Consider the following 27,971-nt stretch of genomic DNA (forward strand, 5'->3'; position numbering starts at 1 on the left):
ATTTCAGTCATTAGCATGCTTGTCTGGAGCTTGTAACCAGACAGTGTCTCGCTAGCAGACTGATAAGGAACCAGACTCCGCTTCTACTTGTTGTAGAGGAACATGTAAGATACATAGCTGTTATTAGTCAGGTCAGCAAGTTTCTTACTGAAGAAAACCTTGAAGCTCTCACGAGGCTCAGTCCATGTGACTGATTCCCTTATCAGCCCTACCCTTACAACTTGGAAACCGTTCTCATGGAGACAAACACTTATAGAACACACTGAACGTTTAAATTGTGGAGAGAAAAAATAATGTACGTCAAGTAAACAGAATGTTTTGGTAGGACTGTCGCTCCTGCAGGTTTATTTGATTTGTGATGATGTGGGGGAACAGTGATCAGGTTTCATGACGAACTTTGGCACGAGACTTTTGGTCTTCAGTGACCTCTACTGTGAGGACCTAGATTGAGCGGAATGATTGATGTTTGCATTATTGACCTGGTAAACAAAACTTTCTCTCTGTGTCCTACTTGCATGCTACATCAATAACACGACCACTACTGGTGATGCAACTGTGATTGACAGAACAAACAAGAGATATCACACATACTGGTCTCCAAGAATAGCAAACTACTTAAATAAATAAAAAATATATTTTATTATCATGTAAATATATTATTTTATTTAAAATAAATAAATAAAAAAGTATTATTATTGTTATTAATTATTATTTTCATTTTTTTAATAAAAGAATAATATATTTACATGATAAAATATATATTTTTATTTATTTAAGTAGTTTGCTAGTGGTCCATCAATCATTTCACATTCAGTGTGAAAGCTCAGTTCACCGGCGATTCGCTTAGTTTTAACGTGTCGCGCTCAGAGAGGGTCTTAAGAGTCTTTACTGTCACTTTTGATCAATCTTTCACTTCTCTACTGCATTCCCCAATCCCCAGTGAATCACATGGCCAGCCTGATACAGGCATTAAAACAGTAGCTCTGAACGAGAGAATGAACCATGTAAAGATCAAGGCAGACTTCTGTACTGTTAGACCTGAATTATTCTTATTTGTGCATAAGAATCATCCTGAACCATACAATTGATACAGATAAGCTATTATAGCATGAGAACATCACACCCTGCACTAAAGAACCACAGAGATCATCTCAGCTCCAGTTAACAGGCTCCTGCTTTTTACAGGAGACAGAAGGGTTCACGACTCAATATTTTAATAGAGATGAGTTGAGAGACTGGGCTGTCTGGAAAGTGAAAAGGAAAGAAGTGCTTTTAGTGAGCAGCAGTGAAGAGAGAATTCATTCTCTTCTTGCTAAGAGCTTCAGATTAGACTCTGGCCTGTTTTTCTTTGTCTGACTTTATTCGGGGTTTAGTTTGAGGCTCTCTGCATTTGGGTCAGCTTTCCTTTTAACCAGCTCTTTATTTTGAGTGTTGTTTTTTAGACTCTTATATATTAAGCTGGTCAGTTTTGTGAAAGGTCTTATGCAGGTCCTGCAGAAGTTTGGTAGGTTGTGTGTAGTAGGTCAGAAGTATTGAGCAGTGAATCTGACTTGCGAGAGCTGGAGTCTACATTTAAAGGTGCCGTATGTTATTTCTCAAAGTCGTTGCTGAACGTTGTTGATACAGTATTTGAAATCAACCATGCAGTTACAGTATGTGCATACTGTGATAATGATAAATTGAGGTTACACCTCGGGTGTGCGTTATTTTTCTAGTAATTCAACAGCCCAGAGTCAATTATACCACTTATACTATGGTTACTTCACCTCATAACATTGTTCAGATGATGTATCTCAAGACATTAGTCAGGTATTTGTCTTTAAACGCTCTTGTGTATGGGACTAATTTCTTACGCATCTCATCCCAAGCCTCCGGTGCTAATTCCAAAACGTCATTTTAGAGCTAGTAACAGAGACTTAAGCCACTGATAGCAGTCTAATGCAGTTATTAGAGAGAGAGAGAGAGAGAGAGAGAGAGAGAGAGAGAGAGAGAGAGATTGAGCCTGTGTGAATTAACTCAGACTGTGCGTTTCTCAACAGTGTTCAGCACCAGCGTTTACTAATATCGAAACTACGTTTATCTGCAGTGCACCCCGCTAGTGAAAAGCGTCATGTAGCTTTAAATTTGCTAAACTATTTTACTGATAAAGTCGTCAGAGCAGTGCTGACAACACGAGAGTGTGTCCGTACTGTGTGTGTGTGTGTTTGAGTGGGAGAGAGAGCGCGAGGAAGAGAAATGCATTTTTCCATAATAACTAATAAATAAAACGTAATTTTGTGGCAAATAACATTGAAATTATTTGTTGTTTTTATCCTATTGTTTACTATATTTATTTGCTCGGGCAGTGTCGTTGTGGGTTTTGGTTCTGTGGGTTTTGGTTCTGTGGGCTGTAAAGACCTTTGAAATAAAGGAAATCATTTGGCGAAGTGATATGGAACTGTAATGCGGTCAAGACCTGCCTGGAACTAATTTAGCCGTGCGTTTCCCTGAAAATAAATGCACACCTTAGAACGTTTGTCAACCAATCAGATTCAAGCAGTCAAAATCCCCGCAGTATAGACCTTATGCGCCAGAGAAACAAGGGCGCAGCCATCTTTAGAATATTGTCTTTGAACTTCCGTTTTTGCGGTCGCTCTGTATATTTCTATGGCATTGCTGTCCAGGAGTAATTAGCTTTTGAAGTGGATTTACTTCATGTAAAGTTAACGAAAGTTATCATATTGTAATGTTTAAAGCAGATGTCTTAACAAATGTCAGTAGAACGGTAAAATTTTTAAACGAGCCGTTAATTCATAAATATGCAAGATCGCTGTGAAAATACAGACCTCTTTTCAATCCTTGTTTCTCTTATCTTTTTATTCTCACAGTTCTTCAGCCAGCACCAAACCAGGCAGCTCAAGATGTCCGCATGACGTTTTCCCGCCACAGGCCGCCCAATATTCCATCTCCTCCGCCCCTTATTCCCACCTCCAAACCTACAGATAAGCCCTCCTTCATCCAGGGGGGCTCCATTTCACAGGTAAGAGTTTTTGGTGGTTGTTGTTGTTTTTTCATTTAACAAATGAAATTTGTTTATTTTGTTTATTCAGCACCTATATTCAGCTTGGTTGTTATTTAAGATTTGTGGTGTTTCTGCTAAGTTTAAATGCTTCCTACATATAATGGGATCAGGCCAGAGGATCAGGAGTTTTCCTGGTATTCCACTCTGACTTGTCTTCTTCCACCCATGCCCTTCAGGGAACGCCAGGAACATACCTTCCGTCTCAAACACATGCTGTGTACGTACCGGAGGTAGTCAAGACCACAGCAGGATCGATCTCACTCGGCTTGCCAAGACAGCAAGACCCTGCCAAACCTGGTGAGAGGCAAACGAGGGGTTAGGAGAGTATTAATACAAGCTCAGCTTAACTAGTCTTTCAAGTCATGCTTTTTGTGGTCGAGTTTCGCTATGATAACCTCATGCGGTCTATATGTACTCTAAACACCTGGTTGTGGTTGTGTTTGTGTGTGTGTGTGTGTGTGTTTAGTGTCATATATTAAGCAAGAAGAGTGTTCTCCACGTGGACAGAGCGCTCAAGCAGAGGGTCTCTTATCCAGAGCTCAGTATGAGGGAGTAGTCAGAGGTGAGTTGATAAAATCTACAATAAAATTACTAAAATCAAAGAGTTAATCCCCTGTCATGAATGTGAAATAGAAGCAGCTCCAGAACATTTGACTACAAACTCAAACACTAACTGAACGGTGTTTTTCTTTCTCTCCTCTGCTCCCAGGAGGACCCATTCAGATTCAGGACATGAGAGGGCCACCTGGAAAAGGCCCAGAGGGCTTGACGTATAGAGGTGGCTCCATTACGCAGGTACTTTTATTATAGGCCTTTGTGTAGTATTTGTTTAATTTTCATTTATAGTTGTGAAGTATTTCTCACGCTCACTCTTTCTAGGGCACTCCTGCCCTGACTCAGTCCAGTGTAGCAGCGGATCTCTTGAAAGGCACTATTGCTAAACTGGCCACAGAGGACCTGAGTGGCCCAGAGAAGAGCCGAGCTGAAGCCCATTCTAAAGCTCACGTCATCTACGAAGGCAAAAGCGGACACATCCTCTCTTTTGACGGTCAGAGCCAAATCTTTTTCCCAGTAGGACTGGGTTATGTTTAATATTATTCATGTTATATTTGTGATGATAAATGACTTTAAAATTCTTTTTGGTTCTATTATATTGAATATTGTCAAAAAGTTATAGTTATAAAGTGACAGTTTTTATGTTATATTGCCCAGCCCAAATCACAGCACAAGTGGAGTCAAATGGTGAAGTGCTTCATTTCAAGGGCTAAATGACATGTTTGCTAACTGTGCGACAAGAGTTTCTATTTTTATGGTGCACCACAGCCAGAGCTTACCAGAGAGTCTTTTTTTACATGGCCTATTGATATTTTTAGTTCATTTTATTATAATAATATATCCATCTCGCTTTGTTCCCACAGCTATTAAGAACCCTAGAGAGGGCACTAGAAGCCCACGGATGGGGCACGATCTCAAGCGCACATATGACATCATGGAGGGGTCCCCTGGACACCCAGCACGTGAGACGGCACCGTATGAAGGTTAGTCATGTTTTCATGTGCTTTTTCTGAGAAGAATGAAGCACAAGAGTTGAAGAAGTGAGAATGTTTGCCAATGGGGGTTTTTAAAGACATTTTTCTCTGCCAGGTTTGATCAGCAGAGCATTGCCGAGAGAAAGTCCACACGAGTCTAAGGATCGATCCATACTCGCAGGATCCATCATGCAAGGTAATGCTGACCCACCACACTTCCTTCGATCCTGAAAATATGTAATTATTTTATAAAAAATATTTATAGTTAAAGACTAGTTGTTTTAATATAAAGGATATCAAATAATTTCAAATAATAATGCTGTTCCAACTTAGGCTTTTGCTTTAAATGCTAAATATTTCGGACAGCTAAAACAACCATATACAGGAGAAAACTTTTAATTAAGATTAATAATTATTATTTCTTTTATATATACATATATACAATCTCTAAATTATCTCTCCCTGTGTTTCAGGAACTCCAAGAACATCTGCTGAAGTCTATGATGAGGCCTCCAAGTACGGTAAACAGATCAAGAGGGAAAGTCCACCCATACGCTCTTTTGAGGGAGGCATCACGAAAGGTAAACCATACGAGGGGGTGAACACCATAAAGGCGACGGGCCGCTCAATTCATGAGATTCCCCGTAAGGAGACCCAAGATAGTCGCAAAACTCCTGTTCTGGAAGGACCCATTGCTCAGGTACAAGATTTTAGGTTTTTATTGTTTCCCACACTGAAATGTACAGTACTGGTCAAAAGTTTATTTATTGTGAAAGTACTGGTCACAATTATTTTTAATGTTTTTGAAATAAGTCTCTTATGCTCATCAAGCCTGCATTTATTTGATTAAAAATACAGAAACATTTTTTATTGTGAAATATTATTGCAATTTAAAATAATGGTTTTCTATTTGATACTTTAAAATGTAATTTATTTCTGTGATGCAGAGCTGAATTTTCATCATCATTACTCCAGTCCTCAGTGTCACATGATCCTTCAGAAATTATTCTTATATGCTGATTTGATAATTGGTTTTTATTAGTGTTGGAAACAGTTGTGCTACTTAGCCTAATATTTTTTGGAACCTGTGATTTTCTAACAATATAGATCTTAACTATCACTTTTTATCAATTTAACTTCCTTGCTGAATAAAAGTATTAATTTCTTTCAAAAATAAAATAAGAAAATTGACTGGCCCTTTTTGAACTGTAGTGTATATTGTTGCAAAAGATTTCTATTTTAAATAAAGGCTGTTCTTTTTTTTACTTCTTATTCATCAAAGAGTCCTGAAAAAAGTATCACAGGTTATAAAAAAATATTAAGCTGCACAGCTTTTTCCAACATTGATAATAAATCAGCATATTAGAGTAATTCCTGAAGGATCATGTGACTCTGAAGACTTGAGTAATGACTGTTGAAAATTCGGCTTTGCATTACAGAAATAAATTATATTTTAATGTATATTCAATTTTAAATCCATTATTTAAAATTGTAATCATATTTCACAATATTACTGGGTTTTTTTTCTGTATTTTTGATCAAATAAATGCAGCCTTGGTGAGCTAAGGAGACTTATTAAAAAAAAAAACATTAAAAATACATTCATATCACATTCAGATCAGTCAAAAGGAAGATGTATTTGAATGTCTTAAGAGAACAGTTTCTCTTCATCTCCCTCTAATTTTCTCACCATGCATTGTTTTGTTTTCCACATCTATGCAGGGTATTCCTCTGAAGTATGAGAGCAGTACTGTGAACCCGTCGGCCATCAAGCACAATGTTAAATCTCTGATCACAAGCCCAGTGAAGATCTCACACTCTGCCATCGAGGCGGCCGAGCGCGAGAGGGCCAAGTACGAAGATGTAAAGGCATCCGAGCGCGTCCGACACACAAACTCTACGTCTGTCCTGCGCTCCACACACACAGAAGTGGGAAAAGCTCAGCTCAGTCCAGGCATGTATGACGACAGCAATGCACGCAGAACCCCTACATACAGCAGCACCTCCATGTCCAGAGGATCACCCCTACTGCGAGGGCAAGAGGGTATGAATGCCTCATCTCTCATTTTGGCTCCTTTTTATTTACTCAAAACTTTTTATTGCTCCTATAGATTACGTCTAGCAGTCAGTTTCACAGGTCATCTTGCTGATTTTTTTTTCTTGAATAGGAAGTATAACAACAGGTAAACCAGCTTCTCACGAGAGGAAGAGCGCTCTGACCCCAACCCAGAGAGACAGTATTTCCGCCAAGTCACCTGTTTCCGGGGCTGACCCTCATGGCTCTCACAGCCCCTTTGACCCTCACCACAGACCTGTGGTACCTGGAGAGGTGTACCGGACTCACCTGGCGCCACACATGGACCCCAGCCTCGCCTTTCACCACAGAGTCATGGACCCAGGTAATTTAAGACATTATGGGATCCAGAATCCAGGGGCTAGAGTCATGAAAACAAATTAGATTAGAGTCTAGCATAGGTCACCAGAGAAAAGTCTGTCATCTTCATCTGATGATTCAGTTATGATGGTTTGATTTAAAAATTACGAGGTAAAAAAAAAATGAAACATGCAAGGGTTAATTGTTCACATTAAGATCCTATACATTTCATTTAGAATGTCAAACATTTTAATGTCAATGAAGGGGAAAAGTATTTTACAAAATACGAAACATTGTACAACCATAGTTGTTTTGTAAATCTGATCCCTGGACTAAGATGTAACCTCATTCTAAACTGCATTACTTAATCAGACTCAGAACGCATGAGACGTGGCTACGCTTTTCCTAGGTCTGGAAAATTAGTGAATTATGAATTAGTTCTGTTCTGAAAAACCACAAACAGGCCTGCACAAAAAACAGTTAATGCGTCACCCACAAAATTAATTAATTGTTCTAAGTAATGACTCTCTCTTAAAAGCACTACTCCCATCTCATTGGTAAACATCATGTTTTGGTTTTTCAACCTGCTCTCATGCATTAGGTAATAGCATTTCCTGCTCGACTCTGCTGTGTCAAATCCGCACCATTGACGTCAAGACAAGAACAGCTGTCTTTTCACCTCTCGTCCTTGTTTTCCTCTGTATATCTCAGCAGCGTACATGTTCCAACGGCAACCGTCACCTACAGGTTACCCCAACACTTACCAGCTGTACACCATGGAGAACACTCGGCAAACCATTATGAACGATTACATCACCTCGCAGCAGATGCGGGTCATTCCACTCCCTGATGTTGCAAGGGGACTGTCACCACGTGAACAGTCCATTGGCATCCCATACCCACCAGCTAGAGGTAAGGGGCATGATTGTCTATATGTGTGTGTGTGTGTGTGTGTGTGTTTGTGACAGTGAATGAAGGGATCAAAGGAAGAATGTAGTCTGTAGATATTGTGTTTGTGTGAACTAGTGGCAACCTTTTCCAGACCATCAGAAGCAAATGACCCTTAAACAAATTCTATTTGCACGCTGTCAATTCATTGAGTTCAATTCGATTGTTAAATCCAGGGCTGGGGCTTTTTTTCTAGTTACATATGTTCACTCTGCATCCTATTGTAACATATCCAGGAACAAGTTTACCTGTTAAACTTTGACCTGGGTTTGATGTGACATTATTTTGCATAAAATCATAAGAAGTTTCTTATTAATAGAGCAGATTCTGAAGGAGTTTGACCCTCAGACCCTTAGCAGGTACTGCTGTCTAAATTTACAAAATACATTGCTTCACATTGCTAGTTCTAGTTGCTAGTTAATTTGCTTGGAGTGAAAAGCTTGTGGAAACCAGCTTTCAGCCCTGACCTATCCTGTTATTGTAATTTGAACTCCTTTGATACATTATTGATGAGCTCATTCAAATTTTTTAATTCTTCTAGTGTTTCAGTCATAAGATGCTTCTAGAAGATCAGTAGAGGGTGTTGGCTCTTTAAGTAAAGTTGAAACTGATTGGTTGTGGATGCTCACCCTCTGGCCCTTTGCTTCTGTCTGTAAAAGGAATAATTGATCTAGCCCAGATGCCACCTACCATCCTGTTATCTCACCCTGGGGGGACAGGTTCCCCCTCCATGGACCGCATCAGCTACATCCCTGGACCTCAGACCCCTTTCCCTCCTAGGGCATTCAACCCTGCCTCCATATCTCCAGGTGAGGATCCCACCCCTCCTCTCCTATCCAACACCTGAACTTCCCCATCTAGTCCTGGTGGTGGTGGTACTTTAGAAACTCGCCCCTTCGCTTCTGCTCTTTTATTAAAGATGCTTTCTTTCACCTAAAACTAACTGCAGCCGTTTTCTACACCACTATGGTGTCAGTGCGCTACTACTAAATCTACAGTGTCACGGCAAAAATAAGTACATTTCACCTGATTTGTGAGTTGGTCTGAATTGATTGTGATGACTGTGTAAAAATACACAAAACAGCACGAGTCCTAAAAATCTGTACCTGACCGAATTACTTCTTACCTGAACCTGACGTGCATAAATACTTTTTTTTTTTAAGGAAAAACCCAGCCCCAGACAGACCTGATTAAAATTTGTCCAGAGTCCAACTGACCCAATTCCAATTTTTTTTTAACCCATCTGAACCTGAATGTTAGAAGTAGTGACGTCTGTACAACCCATAATTATCAAATTACCCAAGATTGGAAACTAATATCCCACCCGCTTGGATTGGTCCTTGGATTTCAGATCAGTTTAATGAACTTAGCAGGCTTCCTGCTGAATTATGTGGGTGCTGACACACATTTTGTACCATTTTGAGGGGTAAGGTTGAGCTTATTAACATTTACAAAGAACGAAGAGAACTGCTGGTATCATTGTCTGCATGATATGTTCTAGAACAGATTGTATCTTAAGATGTACGTAGAAATATGTAGGATGTTAGTCGGAAATTAAAAAGGCAACGAAAGTGTCAAACTCCCAATTGCTGCAAGTACTTCCCTACATCTACCTCCCCTGAGATACTGCCTGCACCTGCCCACCTTTGCATGCAGTGTAGGCAAATGTGGCCCCAGTTGTGTCATATTTAAAGCTTGTCTTGGGACTGCAGGTGGTCTGGAGGTAAGTAGACCTTAACAGTCTAAACATCTATTCACACTGAGAACGTAATCACAAAAAGTAATTGCTAGATATATTTGCTCTGTGTGAATATGCTTTTAGAACCATTTCATGGCTCCTTGAATCTCAGTCTGTGTCAGTGTTGTACTGCAACAGCTGATCTTTAACATTCCTTGTGCTTTGTCCAAGTCTTTACATACAGAGTGCATACGGTACATACAAATACCTGTCTTTCCTTTAATAATAAATCAAGCTTGATTTTTTTTTTTTATATATATATTTTTTTTTTATTATTCTTTGGCATCTTTACTCAGGATTTTCTGATTTTCTGTCATCAAATCTTTCACCTTGTGAATACTGTATAAATGTTTACAGTCGTTTTTTTGTCTTGCCAGAGTTTTTTTTGTTTCCTCGGCCCTAAAGGTGCTGATTCTCCTGTTGTCTTCCCTGGTAAAGCACGATACCAGTGTTACTAGTTTAGTTTTTTTCATTTTCACTCTTCGCAGCATCAAACAACACTACGCTACTCGCGTATCTACAGAGGCAGCAGCCTATGAGCGTGAGGATTCTCTCTGACATTTACTCTGGGTCACGTCATTTCACCATAGCAAAATACTTATAGGGAGTAACCTGCACTATATAAAATTTTAAAAAAAATTATAGAAAACTATTGAGTTCAGTCTTCATCTCATGTAACACAAGTTCTTAATATTAAATGAAGATCCACCGCTATGCTCCTTTGATTGCTTGATTGTAACCAACAAAGCTCCCGAACACTAGAAGCACCTGATGTTGTGACTTCACAGACCAAGTATGTTGTGTAAAAAAAAAAAATATATATTTTTCTTTAACACAAATATCATGTTTCCATTGATTGGTCTGAATTGCATTTGTTGTAATATGTGGCTGTTACATCAAAAGCAGTTTGTGATTGCATAAAGACACTAAAGCTGCGTCCCAAATCGCATACTTGAGCACTATTCTATGCCATTTTGTTGTATAAATAGTGCGAGTTGTGCGTTCACACTGAAAATTCTAAAAAGAAAAAGTGCACTTTAAGTACCCGGATGATGCACTTATTTAACCGAAAAAACAAAGTGTGGAACGTTTTGGACACTTCATGCACTCAACTGTCGCAGCTTTAATTACTTATGGAGGGGGAGGGACTATCAGACTCCGATGTTGAAAGGCAAAATAAACTTCTGAAGTTCATGCACTACACGGTTGAGTACATAGTGTATAAGTGCATAGTGTAAAGTGCGTCATTTGGGACACAGCTTAAATATTCTTTGGAAATTCTTCTAAGACTTTTAAACAAAGACAACGATGAAGCATGTTTGTTTGTGAGCAGGTTTTGTAGTTAAATTGTTAGTTATGTCATTGTTTCTCCGCCCACCCACAGGAATCGGCACCATTTCTGTGGAAAAGGGATAAAATACTTATATATATATAATATATATATATTAGGGCTGTCCCCGACTATGGATTTTCATAGTCGAATCAGAATCGTCATGTCTTGCCTATAGTCGACTAATAGTCGAATGAATCGTGTATGGGGGTGGGGCTGGGGGCGGGGCTTTAACGTTTCAAAGCCGCGATGTACAGAAAATCACACAAAGATATAGAAGAAAATGTATAAAAACATTTTTGATCAATAAAACTAAGAAATAAAATAAATAACTCCAGAAAGGCCACACTGCAGATTTGCATTTCACATGCAAATCAAATTAATTCGGCTAAATTACCTGTGCGAGCAGGCCAGCCTACAGCACAACATCGATACACCGAAAAAATAAACAATTAATTTACTAAATTAAATTAGAACAGAATATACCTTTCTAATAAATAAAAATACAAAACGAAATAAAATCAGAATCAAGTCACAGGATGAGGAGCAAATGTGTGCAAAATGCCTAAAGTGCAGGGGAACATATATTCAAAACACAAGCCACAAATAGTTAGATTAGATAACCCTGACAGATTAATAAATAAAAATAAAGAAATGATTAAAATAACGATAGCCTAGTAGCCAGAATTTTCAACTTTGTCTTTTTAACTGCAAAACAACAATAAATGCTAAACTGGAGAGGCAGTCTTTTTAGCAAAAAATTTTCACAGCATCCAAAAATAAAATTAGAACCGGCTGAAAAGTTTTGAAATCACTTGTACCTGATCGAGAGAACAAATCCTGAAAGTCTTTCACTCTGTCTGTCCGTTGGAGTCTTTTCAAATTGTGCGCGCGGATAAAATACATTCTAACGTGGAACCCAGTCTATGCGTGAAACATGTTAACGTTGGCCGGCAGAAGTGCGATCATGGTTTTCCCGATGCTAAATCCAGCCTTGGAGAATATCCTTTCTGATGGTGTACATCCACACTTTAGATTTTCTTATCCCAGACATTGTTAAAGATTTAAATCCTTGCCGCGAAGACGCTCCTCTGTCGGTCACGGATTGAAAGTGAAACTTAAATCTGTCACGGGTGTTTGGATTTATTCACGCACGTTAAAAAATATTTATTAAAAGCTTCTTTCTTTGCACATTTTTATATAGGCCTACAGCATTATCATAATAGGCTGAATATTAACGTAGCCTATTGACATAAAAGCTAGTTCTATGTGAAATCAGACATTGAGCGCCCTCATATAGCCAAAGTGGCATGATCCTCGTTTCATAACACCTCTGCGAAGATTCGACCGTGAGATCTGTAGTCGAATCAGGCTCCTCCTATCGAAGCATCGAATCTTCGACTATTCGGGGTCACCCCTAATATATATATATAAGTATTTTATCCCTTTTCCACAGAAATATATATATTAAATGGGTCAAAGTGTATTGAATAGATCAGTGGTTCCCAAACTGTTATACTTGAAGTGACCGAAGGAGTGCGCAAACAAAATGCTGTTTTGTCGTTCATTTAATTTTACCCCACATTAAAACTAAAATGGCGCACCTAGTATAAAAATAGGAAAATGGTAGTGCTGTAAAAGATAAAATACATGACATCCAATCAAATCACCTCATCTTTTGTGGTCGAAATTGACTGCATCCACACAAGCACTGTGCATATGATAATTGCATACAGAGTATCTGCCTTAGCAAATCACACTACATTACAGTAATTCTCGACAATGTACTTTTGCTCTTACTAGAATGAAGAACAAGTATAGACACAGAGCGTACATAAAGATTCAAACTCTCTTCAATACAGAAACATACCTGTGTGAGTTCTTGTTTTTAATGTTGATCATATATTATACGAGCAAGAATGCATTTTTCCCAAATATACCCACGATTGCAAATGTTACATTGAATTTATACAACAGTTCAAGAAACAAAAAGGTAATATAAAGTGACGTACATTGTAAATAGTATTGTCAATATTGTTTGCTCTATTTTTCAACAAAAAAATAGTTCCAGTGAAAGCCACAGCAGAACTGTTGTGCTTCTCCAACACTTCGATGTTTCGTTACAAATTACTTAATGACCCATTCATAACTATAGCCACTTGCTTCATTACTGAATGAATGACTCGATGACTCACTCATCGAGACAGTAGCTTGCTTTAGTTTAATATTTTAAACTTAAATATTTATTGGCATAAATAATTTTATGAGATATTGTAATTGCATTCAGGCCACCTCTGAGCAGCATTAAACTGTGTAAATACATCTAGATGTAGCTTGTTGCCACTGCAGTGGAAAGATGGCTTTTGTTGATTTCATTTAATTGAAATTATTGATTTAGTTATAATAAATAAAGCAATCAATTAATTAAATAAATGGAATTTTCAGAATTTGACAAACATGACACATACATTTTATAGGGTTAGAAAAACTTTGTCTTCATAAAGGGGAATAAATGCACCTGAAAATCTATTTAAGGGGGCAAATATTGTACCTTAATGGGAAAAGTGTGACACAGCAGTGTAAGTGGAAGAGAGGGTATGCAGAAGGATATTAAATGCTTCGAGGTACACCACTCTAAAAAGTTTGGGAACCACTGGAATAGATAATGCCAGAGTTATTTATATGCATTTATATATCCACACAATAATTTCGCATCACTGAAATCATGAATCTGTCTTCTATCCCTTACAGTAACACAGCTGGCCCCATCAAACTACAGCAAATGTAAAGGGCCCGTTTGATTGTAACTCCTGTTTGTTTATGTGTTGCCTGTTCTTCACTCCCCACAGGACATCCTGCCCATCATAGTGCCAATGCAGCCATTGTGGAGAGGGAGCGAGAGAAGGAACGTGAGAGGGAGAGGGAAAGAGAACGGGAGCGAGAGAGAGATCAGAGAGAACGGGAACGCGCCGCTGTAGAATATATGCGTGGAGGTAAGAATAATTGACACATAAAAGGAAATAATGGCACCAATAATAATCCATTCTGCTCCATCTTAACAAACTGAGCTATTCTGACAGTTTTCTCAGGACTTATCACTGTTTATGTTGCAGGTCCTGAACAGCCTGGGCGACCAGGCAGCCGTAGTTCCCTGCGTTCCGCCTCACCCTCTGTGCGATCACAAGAGGGCGTCCTCCAGCAGCGGCCGAGCATCTTCCAGGGCACCAACACCAAGAGCGTCATTACCCCACTCATGTGAGCAATACACACTATTCATGACATCAGCCTAATAAATTAGTTCATTACTAAAATGTATTATGCACACATTCACTTTTTTGTATTATATTAACTTATTAACTTTTATTGTAGAATTGGAGATCTATCGGCCCATTTCAAAGCTACCTTGCATCTTAATTTTTTTTAGAAAAGGTAGTTCTTGAACAGTTAATGTTGTTTTTAGGGTAGAATGAGGTTTAAGACCAATTTTGATCAGGTTTTAGGGCGGGTCACAGCACAGAAATCTTGTACGAGTCGTGAATGACCGTCACATAATCAGATTCGGGTAACTCTGCAGCCCAGATTTTTACATTTGGTTGGTTTTAAAGTGGTTCATTCCTTATCTATAGAACAGATAAAGTTCGGTGAAGCTTGGTACATTTTCATTATCAGCACCTATTACCTGTGGGGTACCTCAGGGTTCTGTTATTGAGCCTATTTTATTCTTTTTGTATATGCTTCCTCTGGGCTTGATTATTTATATTATTTTATTTTTAAATATGGCACTTTTATGCCGACAATACACAAATTTATCTTCCTTTGAAACCAGAAGATAATTGTCTTGTTTTTTATTCACTCTTGTTGTGTTTGGCTTTATGTAGTGTCCTGTCAGGCCTCTATTTTATAATTGAAATGAATTCCAAACACGCCAGCCTGGCTGCGTTTGAGTGCTTACGAGAGTGATTATATCTCTCCAATTTTGGCCTTACTCGAGTGGCTGTTTTTAAGTGCTACTTTTATGGTTCATTTTATTTAGTTTTTTAGTTTTATTGTTTGCATGGTGATTGTAAAGCACTTTGGTCTGCATGTGCAGTTTTAATGTGCTTTATAAATAAATGATATGATTGCAATAACTTGTATTATATTATTAGTATATTAATTTGTATGAGCTTTTATATATTTTTTATTATATATTTAAATAATTTATATTTTATTTGTTTTTATTATTAAATTTTTTTGTTCTTATTTTTTATGTAATTGTTGATTTGTAGATTATAAAATACGTTTTTCTCTATTAACCTTGCAACTTTTGCTTGTCCAGGCAAATGCCCTCTCAAGCATCTGCAGCTCAAGCCAACTCCCGATACAACAATGCAGCTGACGCCCTCGCCGCCCTGGTGGACGCTGCTGCCTCTGCCCCGCAGATGGATGTTGCGAAAGTCAAGGAGAGCAAGCATAATAACAGTAGCTCCCGGGATGATGACATGATGTCATCACGGCGGGCAGTACAGGAGTCACAGGAGGTGGAGCGTCGTTCCATGCAATCGCCATATGGGGACGTGTCACTTCCTGGTGGGAAACCTTCCCATCCTGTGTATGCAGAGGGTGGAGGAGCTGCAGGGAGCAAAGAGAAAGCCCCACCCACAAAGTCACGCATGGAGGAGGAGCTGCGCACGCATGGGAAGACCACCATAACTGCTGCAAACTTCATTGATGTCATCATCACACGCCAGATTGCCCCAGATAAGGATTCCCGTGAGAGAGGCTCACAGAGCTCTGACTCCTCCAGCAGCAGTGAGTGTCATCAGATAGACAAAGTTTAATAATAATTAATTTTGTGTAATAATGATAATCAATGTATTGAAACCAGTAGTCACGTAACTCTTCACAGTTCATAGCTCAAATTTACACTAACGTTCAAAAGTTTGGGATCAATAATATTTTTTTATATTTTTGACAGAAGTCTCTTATGTGATCCTTCAGAAATAATTCTAATATGATTATTTGCTGCTCAAGAGACATTTCTTATTATCAATGTTGAAAACAGTTGGGATGCCTAATATTTTTCTGGAAACCGTGAAAAGGGATTATTTGATAAAGTTCAAAACAGCAATTATTGGACATAGAAATATGTTGTAACATTATACATGCCTTTACAGTGTTTTGATCCATTTAATGTATCCTTGCTAAATAAAAGTATTAATTTATTTCAAAAACAAAATTCTTACCGACCCCAAACTTTTCAACGTTTAAAAGTAATGTACATACTACAAAGCAGAGCAAACAGGAAGCAATTGCCGCAGTCACTTCAACAGAGTCTCACCATAAGCTAGATTTGTGATAGTTGAGCACAAGGTCGTAGACATCTTTATATCATGCTCAGAGGCAAAAGAATGATTCAAGAAATTAGACAACTTGTAAGAACTTAGGGATTTACTAACAGAAGGCATTAACAGGACACCTAATGGGATGACCAGAGCCATTGAGGCCATGAGACCTAATAGTCTTAGGAAACCTAGAAAGCACAACCTGTGATCCAGCTGGAATTGATACTGATAACAGTGACAAACCTCTGACCTCAGATTTGACAGGGTAATTCCATTATAGGGAGTGTAGTTCTTACCACGGGAATGAAATTTGTTCTCTTTCTGTTTTACTATAAAGTCTGCTAGAAGGATGCTTCAGTGCCAACTACTTTGTAATTTACTCAGTTTTTATGCCACATGGGCATGGTGTTGCCAAAACACACTTCAGCTTAAAATATTCACATAGATATTAACAGATTTTAATTATGACAACAGAGTTTATTTATAACAAATGTGCCTTTTTGATGCATTTCTGTTCGTTTTGATGGTGGTACCACAGTAGCAAAATACCCCCCAGGGGGTGTATTTGGAAGTAGGTTGAAAACAGTGTGCTAAAGGTGTAGGTGGCACACCCTCTCTTACTAACAAACAAGCTTTATTTACTTACAAGGCTATAACAGCATGTTTGCATGTCTTTCAGTGTCATCCAGTCGTTATGACGCTCCGGGGGGAATTGAGGTGATCAGCCCTGCTAACTCTCCAGCCCTGAGAGAAGAGAAGAATGAAGGACCTTTCCCATCAGAAAAGAGCTCTCAGCCACCCACAGGTGAGACTTCAAAGCCCTGATGCCTCCACAAGCCCGGAAACTGAGCGTGTTTTATCAAGATGGGGTGAATCTCATGAAATATTTTAGGAACATATACAGGTTATATCATACCGTCAAAAAACGAAGAAAAAAATTACGCTTATATTAGAATTTGTTAGTACATTTTAGAAGATTTTTTGCATTGTAACATGTCAATCCTATTTCTATAATGCGTAAAAAATATAACTAAAGATATTAAGGAAGATTCATTCATTGTGGTTTTATTTCTTGTATACTGCCTTCAATTTAAAATCATTCGATTTTTTACTCTGTCATTACTGTAAGAGCATTTTTTTATTGAAACAATCACAATTAATAATAATTGGAATTAATAATAAATAAATAAATACAAATTATCTTTGAAAAATCATTTTTGTTAGATTTACCCTAGTGTCATTTCTGTCAGTTCTTTGACCTGATCTTGTGTTGTGTAGGAATGAGGTTTGAAATGAACCGGTACAGGCAGTCAGGAGATTCAGGACCTTCTGCACCCCACCAGCCCCCCTCCTCACAAGCAGACAGTTATGGGCCCGTCCCAAAAACACACCGCATCATGACCCTCGCTGACCACATTTCAGTAAGTTGCACTCCTACTCCTGATGCTTATGTCACATGTCATTCACTTCATTGCCCTCACTTTCTCTCTCTTTCTCTCACAGCACATTATTACACAAGACTTTGCCAAGAGCCAGGATCCTCCTCCATCATCCAGTTCGCTGCCTTCTTCATCCTCCTCTTCACTCTCCTCCACATTCCAGAGCTCTGGTATGGGAGGTGTTGTAGGTCGAGTTAAACCCCCTAACCGCTATAGCCCAGAAAACCCAGCTCCAACTACACACCACCAGAGACAGCCAAGCAGAGTATCTCCCGAGAACTCTTCCGATAAACCAAGAGCCAGGTACCCGTTGACACAAAAACTAAATTGCTGTATGAAAGCCAAGATTTTACTTAAATTAGTCATTTTTACAGAAACACACAAGCCGCACAAGAACGCATGCACATACAATGCTGTTCAAAAGTTTGGGATTGGTTGTACAGTTTGGATAAAAAAAAATAAATAAAAATAATACTTTTAATCAGTAAGTAAAAGTAAGTGATTACAAATGATGATAAAGACATTTATAATGTTATACAATATTACCATTTCAAATAAATGCTGTTCTTTTGAACGTTCTATTCATCAAAGAATCCTGAAAAATGCACCACAAAAATATTAAGCAGCACTCAGCAAGAAGATCAATTTTAATATTGATCATAATAATAAATGTTTCTTGAGCAGCAAATCAGCATATTATAATTATTTCTGAAGGATCATGTGACACTGAAAATTAAGCTTTGCCATCACAGGAATAAATTACATTTTAAAATATAATAATAAATTACATTTTAAATTGTAATATTATTTCACAATATTACTGTTATTACTGTTATTTTAATCAAATGATTGCTGCCTTGGTGAGTATAAGAGACTCTTTCCAAAACAATACAAAAATCTTACCAACACAAACTTTTAAACAATACTGTATGTTCGTATTTGTGTATGTCCACACCCAGCTGACATTGAGAACACAAATAACTTAAAGGTGATGTAAGACATTGTTTAATGGAATGGTAAAATATTCTTGTTTCCTGACATATATTACTGAATTAGGTGTCCTTAAATGTCTGTCTCTGTGATAGCTATAGGCTCTGAAACTGCCAAAAAAAAAATATGGTTAGATCCAGAAAGTGTTTTCTGCTTGTCCATTTTGCACATTTACATGGCAGCCCATATGTGTGAAGTAGGAAGCTGAGAGTGTCGTAGTTCAATTGGATCCTTCAAGTTAAATGCCATTTTCAACTTCACACACAGTTGTTGCTCTTTTTACCCCATCTCTAAATATGATACTACCTTGGTGCAATAGTATCTTTATAGGGCAGAAGTTACAGAATGACTGACAGTCTTCACTTCCTGTTACAAATCTGTGTAACAATGTAATACATTTGCATAATGCCATCCTATGGTCTTCATTGGCTGCCCGTGAATGGCGTCTACTTTGTCTGCCTTCAAACACTAGTTTTAGCTGAGGCCTGGAAGAGTTTGATTCGTATTGTTGACATGTTGAGAAGACACTGTTTGCAGCACTGTGAATCTGCTTTGCATGCGCTTCAAAAGGATGTGGACTTGCGCTGGAATTGATACGGAAAAACCGACTCCATCATTCATATCACTGTGTATCTAGCACTGAGGAAACCGGAGCTGAAATTCAGATAATAGGCATTTCATTTCTGACAGTCGCTATAAGGCCAATCACAACAGACTGGGCCATCTGAGCAATCAGAGCAGAGTAGGCTCTCAGAAAGGAGGGGTTTAGAGAGACTAAATCTTTGAATGCGTGAGATGCTTTATACACACTGAAAACAATGCCCCAGCAGCAGTCTCTTATCTTTCTGTCTCTCTCAGGCCAGGCAGGTCTCCTGATCGAGGTCGAGGGCTTGTCGAGGGCAGCTATGAGCCCATTTCTCCTCCTCAGGGTTATTCTGGGTTAGATAAACAGGAGGCCAGTATGCTGCAGAGTCAGAGACGAGAGCATGAGCTCCCCGAACAGAGGTAGTAAAGCATTGTCTCTCTGCACTACTAGGTGTATGAGCCTTTATTTACACTTTTTTTTTAATTACATATAGTTTTTCAGACATTTGTTTAAGGGAAAAAAACACTACATCGAAAATTAAATAGTAAAGCAAACTGGACTGCCCATGTACCTGAATATTCAGACTGTTGTCTGTTTATTGTCTTTGTGTTATTTTTGGCCAACCCTATTCTTCACTGTGTGATCTTTGACCTTTCTTTTGTTTCAGGACTGACTCGCGCTCCCCAGGCAGTGGCAGTTACCTGCCCTCATTTTTCACCAAACTGGAGAGCACGTCTCCTATGGTTATGTCCAAAAAGCAGGAGATCTTCCGCAAAGCAGAAGTCGGTCAGTGACAGTGCAAACCCATTTTGTCAGAGATCTATTCCCACTCAAGCTCAGGATATTTACTTCACTGCACTGATAATTTGACGTCTTTTATTCAGACAATTGCCACCTATTTCTACTTCTCATTTGCCCTTTCTCTGAACAGGTAATGCTCAGCCAGGCACAGAGATCTTCAATCTCCCGGCTGTAACATCATCAAGTGAGTTTCACAACTATCAGTATTATTAATTTCACCATAAAGAACTTACCTGACATGCCATTTACGTCATTTGATGTATTTTCATGTTTCGTGCATTTCATGTTTTTCATAGTTTGACACAAGTTTTATAACGCTGCTTAAATTATTCTCAAATTTTCCAATGTGTGTGTGTGTTGTCCTGTACAGACAGTGTAAATCCTAGAAACCACTCATTTAGTGATCCAGCCAGTAATCTGGGTCTGGAGGACATCATCAGGAAGGCTCTGATGGGGAACATGGAGGAGAAGCAGGAGGACCAGCAGCAGGCTCACCTGGGGACAGGAAACACTTCAGGAAGCATGAGCAGTATTTCAGAGAGCCGACAGGAGGCCAGCCCGTCCCCTAACACAGGTTCATACTGTAAACTGTACTGTACACATCGATGAACATACATTTGATCTAAAACAGAACATTCTGCAAAAGTGCTTTGTGGGCCAGCTTATTAACATGAAAATGAATTTACATGGCTAATACTGGTCATTGGAGAATCACTCTGAATTACGGCTGTCATGATCATATTTTCACCACACAATTATCATGGCCTGAAGAATTTGACATTATCACAATATCTTTAGAAATAAAAAATAATAATGCTATCAGTCAAATTCATATTCAGATTTATTTTGCGTTTTCTCAAACTACGCATGTAGACAGTGGGAGACTGTACAACTGTACAAAACCATCATTTTGGCACTTCCTTCAGTGTTTTTTTTTTTTACATGATCCAAAAAACTCCCACATGGATTTTTTTCCAAGTACAGGTAGTGTCTCGCTTTCGGCTCTCATTTCGTCCATCATGATCTTGTGGAGCAGTAGTAGCTACACACTGTATTGTCATATTTTCTGTTATGATGGGTGGCAACCAGTGTTAAGGTTGGAGTACATCCACCCAATTGACATGTCAACCTGATGCTTACTGTCTTTGGATTATTCATATTATCATATTTGTAGTATCAACATGACACCAGTATCACGGTTATCATCAATACCCCTAGTCTGAATGTTTGCATATCATTCAAGACCAAACTGCTGACGTCCTTGTCCATCTTTCTACCTCCACAGCAGGAAGGCAGAAGCTTCAGAGCAAAGCTAGCAGCAGGAAATCAAAGTCTCCGAACCCAGGCCAGGCATACTCTGCCGGAGAGCGTCCCTCTTCTGTGTCCTCCGTTCATTCGGAGGGTGATTACCATAGACAGGCTCCCACCTGGGCTTGGGAGGACCGGCCGTCGTCCACAGGTCAGCTACTTCATTCTTGATTGTTAGATTTAATGGTTTTGTTAGAGCTACATTTGTTGAAATTAAAATGATTGTTTGTTTCTCTTTCCTCTTGCCCAGGTTCCATGCAGTTTCCCTATAACCCCCTGACTATGCGCATGCTCAGTAGTACCCCTCCCACCTCCATGGCCTGCTCATCTCCCTCCATGCAGTCCCAGCAGCAGCCACAGGGTGGCGCCTCTGGCCCTGTGGCCCCGACGCGATCTTGGGAGAGAGAGCCACCGCTTCTGTCAGAGCAGTACGAGACCCTCTCGGACAGCGACGACTGAGGCAGGTGACCCGCCTCCCTCTCCTACACAAGCGTCCATGCCTCACTCCTGTTCACCATCGCCCTTCTTTCGCTGTCTTTATGACTGCCACTCCAGAGTGAGATTCTGCTGGGGAGGAGGTCGTACGTTTGGTGCTAATTAGTGCCCGCTGGTGGTCAGAGAGAGCATTGCTTAGAGCCACTCATTTTCAGGATTGGACCGATGCTTTGATTTTTGGCCCGTTTGGGGATAAGAACTGGACAAAATCGTGGAAAAAATCAGAGACGTGGAAAGTCAAAAGGATTAAAAAGAACTTGTAAAGAGACTTGTTTTCTGAAAATTTGTTTCTGTAAAGATTTTGTTTGTCTTTAAAAAAAGAAAAATCAATGTATGTAAATAGAGTAACCTTTTGCAGTGTTTTTCATTTAACACATTTTTTTTCTGCATTTTAACATTGCTTTTTAAATTGATCCCAGTTGGATGAATGGGTGGAACAAGGCGCGTGGGAATTTTTGCGGTCAGTCGGGTTAAGAGCGTTGAGCTTCCCACATCTGAAAGTAATGGTCTAATCAAAACTACTCCCAACGAAACGCAAAAAGGACTTTGTTACGTTTGCCCCCTCAGATGTGGACCCTGTCTATGCAGCACTGTTGAGATGTGTTCTGCCTCGTTACTTCAGGGAGGAAGTCACAATCCTTCATCAACTGTTATAGGAGGACAGGACTAAATGAAAGACGGTATCAGCCTTTTCTGTTGTAGGAGTCTTATTCACAGTAAAACTTCAGATATGAGATGAATGTTTCTGTTTTTCTCTCGCTTTTCTTTTCGACTTGGTTCTAATTTTCAGCAGTGGCCTGTTGCAGATCTGTTCAGAGTGTTTGACCCTACAGTTGAATGTCTGACAGTTGGACACGACTCGTCATCTTTAATTTGCCTACCGTTCTTACAGGGCTTTTCTTAGGTTGTACAAGGTCCGCCACCTTTCCCCAGTAACCCTTTTTCTTTTTGAAGAAGAATGTTACTGGGAGGGGAAAGTCCTCTGTTACTAATCATAAAGGAGCACGTATGACGTGTGTATTCTGTCAAAATGTGTGTTTTTTGTTTTGTTCTTTTTTCCTCCTAGACCACAAAACAAATACAAAGACAAAAAAAGGAAGTATCAAACTTGGTACATCTCTGCACCATCGTTGCACTTTTTTCCTTAGTAATTTTAAGAAGCTTAAAATCATACTACCTGTAATCTAAGTTATTCATGTCATGCAGAGGTCTGGAACGCTTTCAGATATGCTCATGTTTTAGTCACTTACTCCATCTGCATTGGGAATGTGACTTTTTTAAAATTAACTTTAAGCATGTTAAATCGGTACCATTTATCTCAGCTGCTGCACTCGTTCAGAGATCGAAATATCTGTCTGAAAGTGAATAAACTCAGTGCAGAACTAGTTGAATGTGATTAAAGCTAATGGGGGGTCCCTGATATCTGAAGGCATCTCTTGATCCTGCTTTTTTCCACTTTATGTGCTTCTGCTTTCTTCAAATAACATCACCAGTCTGATCTTTATTTTAATATAATGGTTTTGTTTTCTTCAGAAGTTTAAAAAACAATGTTGAGCTCATGTTTGGATTTTTTTTCCACATTCTTTTTTTTTTTTTTTATGATTTTCAGCATCAATGTTATATTCATCCTGTTTTAATGGGATGTCAAGTGTTTACAATGGCATTGACAAAAATGGTGAAACTTGAATCTTAAAGACAATTAAAATTGCTCTCATCACGTCAGTCTATTTCCAGTTTAGCTTTGCAAGGGTGACTTTTTCTTTTTTTCTGGTCCGTTCTGAATCAAGACTTGAAAAAAAGTAATTTGTCCCCTGATTTTGAAATCCAATGTTTGTATCACTCCGTCTCCTCAGTAGTGGATGAGAAATGTGCAGACCAATCAATAAAGTAGAACAGAGCTCCACCTCTCTGAAAAGGACAGCGCTGTATCCCCTGTCTCTGATGCTTTTCTTTCCAATCATCTACCAAAAAAAGATTGAAAGTACAAGATATTGTGGAATGAAGATCCCACAGCAGAAAGAAAGTCATACTAGTTTGGAATGACATGAGGGTGAATAAATGATGCCAATTTTCAGTTTTGGTTGAACTTTTTTTTGTTCCCCAGCATTAGCTACTGAATGCTGCAGCATTAGTCAGAACAGTGCTGACTATTATAGCATCAGATCGTTTACTGAATATTTCTAAATATGGGTACTTGAATTGTTACTGGATGTCTACTTAATTTCATAATATTCTACATATTTTTTTCTGCTTACAGCAGAAGTTATGAAGTTTTGGCCACTAAAACTAGACATCTGGCTTCCTTAATTTGTATAAATGCATGACATTTAGAGACTAGCTGATGGTGCTGTTTAGTGACATGGGTTTTTTCTCCTGTGTGGGCCAGTGATGCTTCAGTCTTCACTGATTGTGTGGAAACATCTTAAAGTTCAACCTCTGTCTTTATACGTTTTTCTTTCAGTGTCCCTTGGATTGAGTCATTCAGGTGAGTGTTCTTGTAGTTTACACAGTAGTTCACGGTGCTAGCAATGACAGCGTTATGGGTTTAATTCCCAGGGAATGCAAGAACTGAATAAAAACAGACCTTGAATGTAATGGACTGTTAGTCACTTATTAGCGACTTGCAAGTAATGTAAATAAGTCAAAGTTTTAGAATAATTACAGTAAAATTTATTGACATTCCTGCCATGTTGCTAAAAAACAGAAACAAGTTATACAGTTATTGAAAGTTATACAAACTTAAACGTATTTATTCAGGAATTTGATCTTTCAAACTGTAGAATGACATAAAATCTAATGTGTATGATTTATTGGCTGCTGTAAGGTTTATTATTGACTCTTCTGAGGTAAATACTGAGAAATAATAGTGTAGATTATAGATATAATAAAATCTGATTAGTTGAACACAAAAAAAAAACTGTCAGTTGCAGAATTATCAAACTAACCTTCAAATGTGAGGACTATTCAATCCTGCTTCTTATGGTCTTCAGATGAGATGAGATATCAAGCTGTTTGGACTGTTTCTCTGCTGCTTGCTGGTGCATGTTAGAGGTCAGTAAGGTCTCTGAAATCTTACTCAGCTTTACATTTCTTTAAATACACCCTTTAAAGTGTGCTTTTGTCTTCAACTATATCCAGCTCTTCTCCATGTCCAGTCTACACAGGTCATACATAATGTGTGTCAACAGAAGCTCATTTCAAGAGTCAGTGTATCCACAGAGCTGCAGTCTGAAATCCTGCCTTGCCTGTTTGAAGCCGCTCTCTTTGGATCAAACCTGACCATGAGGTCAAGTGCTCTCTGGACTCAGATTAATACAACAGTTCACTACATTGTAGATATCCTTGTAAATGATCAGCCAAAATTCTGGAGTAAGACAAGTTTTTCTGAAATGGTTATTTGAGAAGCCCATTAAAACAAGTGGCATTTAAAAGACAGCACATGAAAAAATTAAGAAAAATACCTTTATAAATGAATTCTTTCAGACCAGAGCAGACCAGACCTTTTTAATTACTACATAAAATCGTATAATTATAACTTGGATTATTAATAACTGTTTTCCCTGTTCTTTTAGGAGAAACAGTTGATGAAATAACCTATGCATCAGTTGCTCATAAGTCACACAACTGCCAAGACAGTGAAGGTAATTATATTATGTCAATTATATTGTATTACAGTTGAAATATTTAGCTTATAAATCAAAATGTGAGATCTGTTTCATACGACATTTTCTCATGATCTTTTTTTATCTACTTCCTCATTAGTTCTTGTGAATAATAAGCCTGTAAATGGCTCTGCATCAGAAAATGTCAACTCAGAGACCGTCCTTTACGCCACTGTCAAGCAAAGAGACAAAACATGCAGCAAGTGAGCAGCAAAACATCCAAATGAAAGCACTCAAGAAAAAGAAAAGAAAAATTATTCAGATCTGTAGGTTTTTCTCTGCGTCCTGAGTGCTCTGAGAAGCTGACCGGTAATAACACCAATCCACCAAAGCTTGTACAGTCTTAAGTTCTCATCTGTTTTTAAGTGGGAATTTATGTATTACACTGTTAAAAATTGCTGTAAAAATACAGTGAATTTCCAACAGTAAAATACTGTTATTTCAATAAACAGTTTAATCCTGTAAATTTACAGTCTATGTTCCATAAATTAATTACTTGTGGTAAATTTACAGCATTTATGTGTAAACCCATTTGTTTCTGGAAAAAAACAGTCTTGGACTGTAAAAAATAGCACGTGGGGGCGGGGCATCTTCAACGCGGCCTATTTTCGAACAGAGAGCAGTCAAATAACAGAATTGTTTCGCAAGAATCGCAACGCTCATCTAGACGGTCTTAAAGAAGGACACTGTTCAAGGTAAGTTTATTTCTTTACTGTTATTCTGTTATGTTGCTCCCAACCTGTACAATCGCCTTTTCACGAGGTATTTTTGACTGTGTTGTTACTGAGCGCGAATCGCGTTTTGTAGACAGAGCTCTCAACGGTTGAGGCATTTCGCCTGCTAATGAATGTTCTCTGAGCTCCGATTATCACGGCGAACTATTTGCTTGATTTGCATGCACATAAGATGGAGAATAATTACAAAACTACTCTAAATATCCAGATCCATTATAATAATTAAAAGTTAGTGGTCAATTTGTTTAGTTTCCATGCAAATAATGTAAAGCTGTTCAAATTCCCAAAGCAAAATAGATATTTATATATATATATTTTTCGATTTAGTGGAGCGAGTAACTGTTACCTGTGTTTTTGTGTGATTCACATGTAACTTACATACTATTAAAAAGTCAAAGAGGTTATTTTTGAAAGAAGAAGCGGATATTCTCGACTTTTCGGCGCGAAACACGTTTTGAAGACAGACAGTTCTCAACAGCTGAGGCATTTCACTATTCAACGTTCTCCGTGCTCAACGTCGAATTTCTATGCTTGGTTTAAGATGACAAAATAATAATAATTTCTTCTTTTTTTCTAGGAATCATTCACTTGATGTAAATGTTTTACTGAGACAGTACACAGCCCTAATCTTTGGTGAGTTTCACGCCATGTATACTTGCAAACTTTGTGCACAAGCATGCAGCACCATATGTGCATTTGTAAGGCACATGCGAATTCACAGACATGTTTCCAATATAACTTTTAGTTGTGCTCTGCCTGGTTGCAAAAAAACATTTCAAAAGTTTGAAGCCTTTAAGTCTCACAGCTATAGGCATGGAACAAGCCAAACAGAGTATAGTGCTAGGTCCTTCACCTCATTTAACCTAACATGTCATGTTGAGTTATGTCAGGTCAGATGTGAGTCATTGAAAAGCTTTTACATGCATTTAAAGATGCATATTAAGGAGGGGAAAATAGTTCCATGTCCATTTCAGGGATGTGGCAAAGTGTTTTCCAACGTATCCACATTTACTGCACACTTGTCTAGAAAACATCGTGATTGTTCTGAGGGAAATCTGGTTTCTGTTAATCCTGGTAGCCTGCCTGAGAGCTCTGACCACCTGTCAGAAGAACTACATGAGGCTCCATGTGATGAAAGCCATAGTGTGGAACAAGATGACAGTGCAGAAAGAGTTGATGAAGCATTGTTTTTGAGACATCTTGCTTTATTTTATCTCAAATTACAAGCTAAATGTCTACTTCCATCATCTGTAATTCAAACAATTGTTAGTCACTTTCAAGAAATTCATGAAATGAGTAAGGAACACCTGCTTTTCAAGTTAAGAGACAAATTAGTTGCATTACAGCTTGCTGAAAGGGATATATGTGCTATTATTGATGTTTTGCGAAGTGATGACCTCTTTCAGACTTACAATTCGCAGGTACTTTATACTGACCAGAGACGAAAAACCTACTTCAAAAGTAATTTTAATCACATAGCACCAGTTCCAGTCTGTCTTGGAGAAAATGAGGCAGGCAAAGAGTGTTTTGCACAATATGTTCCAATCAAGGAAACTGTCAGTTCTCTGTTACAAATTGACACAGTAAGGGAACACCATAAACAAATGTACTACAGTGTTCCTCGTAAAGATGTTTTTCGTGACGTGTGGGAT

At 38.5% G+C, this 27,971-nt stretch overlaps 1 protein-coding gene across 14 annotated transcripts in view; it reads left to right on the forward strand.

Annotated features, from left to right (window-relative positions):
- Nucleotides 1-23,841, forward strand: part of ncor1 (nuclear receptor corepressor 1) — a 111,802-nt gene extending 87,961 nt beyond the window's left edge. For 10 of the 14 annotated variants that reach the window (XM_082168953.1, XM_082168963.1, XM_082168961.1 and 7 more), the window contains 24 exons: nt 2,868-3,019; nt 3,238-3,358; nt 3,528-3,623; nt 3,771-3,856; nt 3,941-4,109; nt 4,480-4,599; nt 4,706-4,786; nt 5,064-5,290; nt 6,313-6,634; nt 6,759-6,989; nt 7,676-7,876; nt 8,572-8,721; nt 13,830-13,973; nt 14,094-14,235; nt 15,299-15,771; nt 16,984-17,109; nt 17,583-17,725; nt 17,808-18,046; nt 19,592-19,738; nt 19,987-20,105; nt 20,251-20,304; nt 20,491-20,694; nt 21,406-21,579; nt 21,679-23,841. In XM_082168953.1, the coding sequence (XP_082025079.1) occupies nt 2,868-3,019; nt 3,238-3,358; nt 3,528-3,623; nt 3,771-3,856; nt 3,941-4,109; nt 4,480-4,599; nt 4,706-4,786; nt 5,064-5,290; nt 6,313-6,634; nt 6,759-6,989; nt 7,676-7,876; nt 8,572-8,721; nt 13,830-13,973; nt 14,094-14,235; nt 15,299-15,771; nt 16,984-17,109; nt 17,583-17,725; nt 17,808-18,046; nt 19,592-19,738; nt 19,987-20,105; nt 20,251-20,304; nt 20,491-20,694; nt 21,406-21,579; nt 21,679-21,887 (4,130 nt within the window). In that variant the 3' untranslated portion in view covers nt 21,888-23,841. The remainder of the gene's footprint in view (nt 1-2,867; nt 3,020-3,237; nt 3,359-3,527; nt 3,624-3,770; nt 3,857-3,940; nt 4,110-4,479; nt 4,600-4,705; nt 4,787-5,063; nt 5,291-6,312; nt 6,635-6,758; nt 6,990-7,675; nt 7,877-8,571; nt 8,722-13,829; nt 13,974-14,093; nt 14,236-15,298; nt 15,772-16,983; nt 17,110-17,582; nt 17,726-17,807; nt 18,047-19,591; nt 19,739-19,986; nt 20,106-20,250; nt 20,305-20,490; nt 20,695-21,405; nt 21,580-21,678) is intronic. The other 4 variants (XM_082168959.1, XM_082168957.1, XM_082168956.1 and 1 more) reach the window with 2 other exon arrangements.
- The last annotated feature ends 4,130 nt before the right edge of the window (nt 23,842-27,971 follow it).

This window comes from Leuciscus leuciscus (genome assembly GCF_965113295.1).
Source record: "Leuciscus leuciscus genome assembly, chromosome: 5".
NCBI lineage: Eukaryota > Metazoa > Chordata > Actinopteri > Cypriniformes > Leuciscidae > Leuciscus > Leuciscus leuciscus.